Consider the following 7295-nt stretch of genomic DNA (forward strand, 5'->3'; position numbering starts at 1 on the left):
TCCCGGCCCAAGCCTCCTTTTGGGCTCGTAGTCGACGCCCCTGGATCTTTCTCCTAAAATGGCTCCCGGGACACTGCACACTAGCCCTGCGGCAGCTCAGGACCCTGGGCAACGGCGGCGGGGCCCCCAGCCGGGTCTGTCTGTGTCTGGGGGCACACAAAATTCTCGCGCCTTCTCTCTGCATGGGGTGGGGCGCAGGCATCCCTCTACCCCCCAAATAGAGTCTGCTGGCTGCCTGAGAGGGAAATGGGGAGGACGAACCATTCAAGTTCAACGACATGGCGATGGCGGCTCAGGCTGGAGCCGCGCTTTGGCGGGGGAGGTTCGCCATCTGCAGCGGCTCACGGGTGTAAAGAGAAAAGGGGGTGGCGGGACCCTCTGCGCGTTTGCACGGACCCCCGCCCCCACACCCAAGCCAGGGCTTTCGTTCTGGCACCAGCCCGCTTAGTCTTTGGGCCCCAGCTCCCTTCTCAATCTTTATCCCAACCCAAAGAAAACCGCAACCTCCCAACCCGCGCGTCCCGCTCGAGAACCTACCGTGAAGCCCCTGGTGCTGTGGCCTCGTCCTTGCCTGCGCGACCCCACTCGAAGCGCAGGGAGGGAGCGCACCGCACCCTCCCGCACAGCTCGCAGCTCCGCGAGTGGTAGCTTTCCGAGCAGCGCCTGGACGCTCTGCGGTGATTTTGAGCCACCCAAGATAAGACACTAACTTGACCTTAACTTTGTCAGGGCGCCCCTGGTATCTGGAGAACGTGAACAGACACTGTCTGGCAGCTCTCGTAAAAGCTGACTGGGGAAGGGATTCTGAGTCATTTCATTTATTGCCACTACAGTTCTGCAAGAAAGCTTTTCCTCCCTGCCAAACTTTAATTATTTATGCTCTTTTAGGAAACGAAAGAAGAGGAGAAACGAGGGGAAAACACCCAGAGCCAGTCCCTTCCTGCAGAGCCTTCGGAATGGGCTGCCTAAGTCGAGTGACTGGAGAGCAACAACAACAAAACAAAAAACTGTGGGTAGACCACCTTTGTCCGAGGATGATCGGACAGGCACCCCCACCCCCACCCCCACCGCCACTAAGGTGGGTGGGTGCAGCTGGGAGAGGCGGGGTGAAAGGGCACCCCCTTCCAGGCACACACATGAATATTTACAACAGTTCTGGATTTCTCCTTCATCCCAACCCCCTGCCTCCCGGAAGCCTCCCCAGCCCGCCTCCCTTGGGGAGAGCCCCAGGCCTTAAAAGCGTCCCGGTAGGCTCCCTGAGTTCGCAGCCATTGAATGCCAGACGAAGCAGTTTTTGTTTTGTTTGTTTTTTTTCTCATTTAAAAACCGTTTTCTTGGTAAAGAGGCCTGCCTGGACTGCAGCATTTCCCAGTACGCATTTGTCTTTGTGCGAGGGAATGTTGAGCACTCAGACTTCAGCATCCTTTCTCTTGGGCGTTTGTTTCTTATGAATTTCCTCGTGGTTCCAAATCCCCGCCGGGATTTCAGCCACCGCTGCTACAGGAGAGAGGGCACCGCCACCCCGCCGCCTTTGTATTTATTCGGATCAGTAAAAGGAGTAGATTTGAAAAGCATTGCCCAAGCCATACGCCACAGATAAGATTTTACCCTTAGAATAATTTCAATCTGTTTGGGGAGTGGTCTCCATGAATATCTCCTCCCACCCTACGTGCCAGGCTAAAGAGAAAGAACAGGATGCTTTAATGATATATATTAGAAAGAAATGGCCTCCTGCATGCGGTCTCAGGTCTTGGGTTTACGTCTGGCTTCCTGTTCCTTTATCCAGCCCCCCGAACCTGAGGTCTGAGAATGGTCTCCTCTTTTGTTCGGATGTTTTTGAGAACCAGCTCCAGGTACCAATGCCTTCCTGAGCCCCACAAAATGGGGAAACATTTCTAAAGAGAGGTTCTCCCCAGCCTCTTGGTTCCTTTTTCCTCCGTTGTATTTTTTAAAGGAGCAGCTTTAAAAATATTTTTAAAGTACACACCAAATTCGATTGTGGGAAGGGGAACTGGAACCATTAAGTACTCACTATTAGAGATTTGGCAGTTTTGTCCATTGTCCCACTTGCTAAAAACTAGAAATTCTTTACTTTCCATCTCCAAGCTAGCTGGAGCTGGGGTCTATAAGAGGACGGTGAATACAGCAGGCCTTTCCTTGCTTTCCCTGACTGAGCTACAGGCTCGGAAGGCCTAGGGTGCAGAAGCCACATTTCCCAAGGGAGTTTGCTGGGCTGAAGGCAGAGGTGCCACAGGGCATAGCCTTTTCCAGGGAAGGCTGAGCAAAACATGGCAGGGCGAGATGTTTGTATTGAAATATGAGGAACCTCATATCTTGGCAGCCTCCATCCCCCTAACAATAGCAAGCTTTCAAGTTTGAGAATTTAGGCAAAATGCAGAAGCCCCTGCCTGCAATAAGCTGAGGGTTTGCTTCGTGTGTGAGACACACTCAAATCTGTCCACGAATCCCCCTCTTTGGCTATTTCACACACATTTTGTTCATACATCATTTCCTGACTGACTTGGAAGACATCTTCTCATCTAATGAACAATCAAGTCAATAACTACAGTGAAACGGCAACCAGGAAAGAAAAACTGGATTTCGTGGCCTGAAAAACATTAGGAGGGAAATCCGAAACGTTTTGATAAATCAACATCAGTCCCTTGACAGCTTGGCTGGGACCTGGATATTTATTTCCACTCAAAACATTTCTATGTGTCTGATATATACAAGCTATTGTTTTTGACAAAATCAAAACAAAACAAAACATGCATGACAACTATTAGATAGCAGAGAACATGCAATCAGTCTAAATAGCAACTGAAGCCAGTTTGGCTGAGGCTCAGGGGCTCCTTGTGAGGTGCCCACTCTAGATCTAGGGCCTGGTCCTCCACTGAAAATAAATCACTGGGCTTAGGGAGGGAATTTCCAAGCTCTTAGGCTGTTATGCATCTTGCTAGGAGTTGGGGGCGCTAATTCACAGACGGAGAGGGAAAAGAAGCAGAGATGATAAAAAGGAGTTTAGGGGGCCCTCGGGTTCAATGAGGTTAAGGCAGGATACCCCAGCACATGTGGAACGACCCCTTTTGGCATCCTGGAACCCCAGCCTCCACAAAGTAAGCCTAGCAAAGCACAGGGCCTTTCAGACTCCATGGAGGCAGGCCAGCAACGGCCTCAGAAAGGGCACAGTGTTTGGGCCCCTCCTGGACTTGGATTGGTGGTGGTGGTGGGGGGGTGCGGTGGAGAAGAAGAGGGGAACTTCTACTCCTCTCTACTTGGTCAAGAGCAGCTATGAGGGGCCCAGGATCTGAGGGAACTCCTTCCTTGCCTGCCCCCTGACTGATGGATGGAGGAGCTTTCACTTCTCCTTGCAGTGGCCCGTTACTATAATTTAAGGAAGAAAGACATGTTGACACCTTTACCCACCTTGACAGGAAAGTCATATTTATATTCGGAATGTAGGAAACCCCTCCTCCTTGCTCACTCCATTCTCCTGCCCCTGGACATTTCTCCCTCCTTTTACTGCAGCCCAGCCCCAAAGCAGCCGAGCAGCTCCTCATCAGAGCTCACCTCTGGGGGACCAGTTACAGAGCGCAGGGCTTTGGCCTAGGCGTGTGTGAGGAGGTGAGAGAAGCAGGGGAATTTTACCAGACTTGGCTACGAAGTGCAGTTTGCCATGGAGCCTGGCCTCCCTTGTCCCATTCGTGGGAAGGAAGTATCCAGTCCATTCCACCAAGCTGGAGGAGCCAATCCAGCCTGAACTCCGAGGCGTTTCTGAGTTTGTAGGGCCACACTCCTTCCCCTTTCCTCCCGAAGTCTGGAGATCTAGGGCACGTTAGTCCTCCCAAACCATCCAGGGCAGAGAGCAGGGAGTGGTGGTGGCACCCTTTCCTTTCTCCAAAATCAGGATTCCGGCTTTTCCACAAGGGGCTTTGGCTGCAAAGAGACGCAATTGTGCCCCCAGCCCTTTCCATTCTGCCCTGGAGACCTTCCTAAATTCAATTGCCTGCTAAATGTAGAAGGAATTGGGGAGGAGGGGGAAGGAGACTATGTGAAAGCAGAAATCCAAGTAAAAGGGAGCTGGAGTGAGCCCAGGTTTAAATGCTAAGACAGGTGCGCCTAGGCCCCCACCGGGGAAGCCTCAAGGCCAAGGTTGTGCCGCAACTTCCGCAGCCCCTCCGGGGAAAGGGGAAAGCCTGGAGGTCTCCAAATCTGACCAGATCTCCAAATCTCCTGCTGGCTTTGGGGGCTGCAGACGAGCGGGAGGGTACTTAGGACCAGCTGAGAAGGAGCAGCAGGAAAAGCCCCCATCTCAGCCCGTCCTCCAAGCCAGGCTACGGCTCAAAAAGGAAGGCCCGGCCATGGCCAGGCCCCGGGCTAGTACAGCGCCAGCGCCTGCTCGCGCAGCACCACGCGCTTCTTCTTCATACGACGATTCTGGAACCAGATTTTGACCTGCTGGTCGCTGAGGTTCAGCCTGTTGGACAATTCCTTGCGCTTCTGCCGGTTGATGAATTCGTTCAGGAGGAATTCGTTCTCCAGCTCTGCAATCTGCTGCTTGGTGTAGGGTTTCCGCTTCTTGCGGGCCCTCCCGGGGGCCGCCCCCCACGGCAGGCCTGCAACACAGCCCGAACCCTAGTCAGCCCAGCCTGCTCCCTATAGCCTGCCCGCCCCCGGAGGCTCCCTCCCCCTACACACTCTCCCCTGCACCCCACCTCCCATTCCGGCCCCTGCTGGCCCGGGGAGCACGGCCAATGTTTACCGTCGGGCAGCGAAGGTCGCAGGCAAGATGCGACGCCCGCTGCCTGCACTGTCATGTTCAAGTTGAGCGGGCCCTTGGCGTCGTCCTTGAAGCCGGCGGCGCAGGGGGTCCCCTCAAGCAGGGCCGCAGAGCCCGGCGCGGCGCGGCCCACACCCGCGTAGTCGTACTTGGCCGATTTGAGACCAGCGGCTGCGGGGGCCAGGCTAGGCTCGGGGGCAAAGGGCGGCCGCGCTCGGCCACGCTCCTCAGGCCCGGCGACCGCGTCGGTCGTATAGAACTTGGCCTGCTCGTCGGGTCGGTCCTTGGCGCCCAGGGGCTGCAGGCCAAGAGGCCCGGAGCCAGCCAGGTAGGGCTGCGAGAAGCTGCCGAAGGCGGTGGCACCGGCAGGCTGCGCAGGGGCGCAGGAGGCGGGCGTGGTGGCCCAGGGCAGCGCGCCGCGCGGGTATGAGATGGGGGGAAGCGCGGCCAACTGGCCTCCATTCGGCCGCAGGTTGGAGAAGTAGAAGGAGTCGGGAGACTGCAGATTCAGAAGCGAGCCCACATAGCCCGCTCTGTAAAGACTGCGCTCACACATCTCCAACAAAGGGCTTCGGCTACGCTCGCAGCAGTATTTAGTTACAACCGGGAATAAGAGGACAGGCTCAGACGATTGGACGAAACTTTGCCTGCAGGTTCTTCAAAGCCGGTCATTTCAGCACCGCCTACATCCCCCGACCCGGTTTCCCCCCCTTCAGAGTATTATGATAACACCCGCAATATTTGATGGTGAAGGACAAGGCTGCCAGGCAGAGCCAAGGCAGGTTGAGGGGAGGCGAAGCCTCCATGAGTTTCCAGGCCCAGTGCAAGGAGCTGGGGGCATCGGGCATAGGGTGCCTTTGCCCGAGTGTCCCTTGGGACCCTTCTTGGTCTTGATTGGCTTTGCACTCCCGTTTCCTCCGCTTACCTGGGCCAGGCTTGCTTCTCCCAGCTTTAAGCTGCAGCCGAGGCCTTTTCCAGTACCCGGTGACTCTCGGCTTGCCGGAAGATCCTGTGGTCTGGGGCGGCCACCAGCTCTCTCCCTAGGCCTGAGCCATGCTACTCCCAACCCGTTCCTCCCTGTCCGTCCGGTCTCCCTGGAGAGGACTCTTCACCGGTGACCTGGCAGCGGAGAGCCACGCACTGCCCGAGTTCGGGGGCCGGGCCGCAGGCACAGTCCCAGAGTTCTGATGATGGAGAAGGGCATCACAGACGCTCCCAACTCTGGCGCCCAGGAAGGAAGCTTCACACCAATCCTGGGTGCTTCCTCACGGCCAAGCCCTCTGCTCCGGAGGAGGCCCTGGCGGGGCAGCTGGATTGGCCAAGGCTACATTCCTTTTACCGCAAGGAGTCACCTTGGCGACTACATCCTGCAAAGCAGAAGTCCAAGGTGTTTATCCCTCTGTGGCGGGCAGAGCAGGCCGAGCTCCCCCAACCTGGTGAGGAAGGAGAGCGGAGCCAGAGCTATGGGCCAGGAACAGCGGGGCCCGCGGAGGAAGAGGGCTAGCAGCCGCCCTCCGCGCAGCGCCTCCGGGGGCTCGGGAGGCCGGCGGGTTCCGGGGACCAGCCAACGCGGAGGTGGGCGGGGCAGCGCTCCACCGCCCGGAGCCCGTGGCGGCCCCCGCAGCCGGCCCTGGGTCTAGTCTGGTCAGAGGGCTAGGGGTCCTCCTCTCCTGCCTCCGGCCCCAAGACCCCCAGCGACCCCGTGGCTGCAGCCCGCCCCAGCCTGCAGCCCGCCTGGCGGTGCCCGAGCCAAGCTGGAATTGGTTAGGCCGCCAGCTCGGCACCGAGACCACACAGGCGCCGCCGGAGGGCACCGCTGACCACCGCGCTGCGACTTTATTGTGTGAGTTATGGCGACCAATTGGGCGGCTCTGGGGAACGCAATCGGCCTCTTCCTCCCGCTCTAGGGCGGGGGTAGGGGGTGGGGGTGGGCAAGTCGGGCGCTCCTCAGACTGTCGGTTTCCTTAGGAGCTCAGACACTGAAACGCACTCCACTCCCCATCCTTTCGTGATGCGGAGGGGGGAGGGGGCAGACACAAGCTGCAACCTCAGTTCCTAGGGACTTAGGGGACCCAGGCGCTCATTTTTGGAAACCCGCCCCTTTTTTTGAGGGGCTACAGCCTCCCCAGGCTCGAAAGCTCCATCTCCAGGGGTCCCTGCCGTCTCCTCTCCTCCCATCTCAGTAAACAGAGATTCCGGTATTTCCAAGTCTACCCCATCACAGCAGTCACACAGCTACGGTTTGCCCGCCCCCCCTCCCCCTCAAAAAAAAGATAGAAAAGAACTAAGTGAGACACAGAAAAGACTAGAACAACTAGATTCTTCCTTCTCCTCGGCTCAGCCGCCCCACCTCATCTCCTGAGTTTATGATTTCCGAGGGCCCGCAGGCAAAGCTGTATGCGTGGAGCCGGGAGCTGGGTGCAGGGCAGGCGGGCGGCGCGGGGGAGGAGGCAGGAGCTCCGCGGGTAAACTGGAGAATGGGAAAGGAAATGGGGCCGTGGAGTTACACGGCGAG

General features: G+C 57.2%; 1 protein-coding gene across 2 annotated transcripts; it reads right to left on the bottom strand.

The window, feature by feature from the left end:
* Positions 1-3229: 3229 nt before the first annotated feature.
* On the bottom strand, positions 3230-6996 carry HOXD12 (homeobox D12). Of its 2 annotated transcripts, none has more exons than XM_059704010.1 (2): positions 4763-6958; positions 3230-4616 (listed from the first exon to the last, which is right to left on the bottom strand). In XM_059704010.1, the coding sequence occupies exons 1-2, from the start codon at positions 5334-5336 to the stop codon at positions 4378-4380; spliced, it is 813 nt and encodes a 270-aa protein (XP_059559993.1). In that variant the 5' UTR covers positions 5337-6958; the 3' UTR covers positions 3230-4377. The 2 variants fall into 2 exon arrangements, 1 of the variants encoding a protein (XP_059559993.1); XR_009453809.1 differs by having other exon boundaries at positions 4479-4616; positions 5706-6996.
* Positions 6997-7295: the final 299 nt, after the last annotated feature.

The sequence above is a fragment of the Myotis daubentonii genome, chromosome 7, assembly GCF_963259705.1.
Source record: "Myotis daubentonii chromosome 7, mMyoDau2.1, whole genome shotgun sequence".
Lineage (NCBI taxonomy): Eukaryota > Metazoa > Chordata > Mammalia > Chiroptera > Vespertilionidae > Myotis > Myotis daubentonii.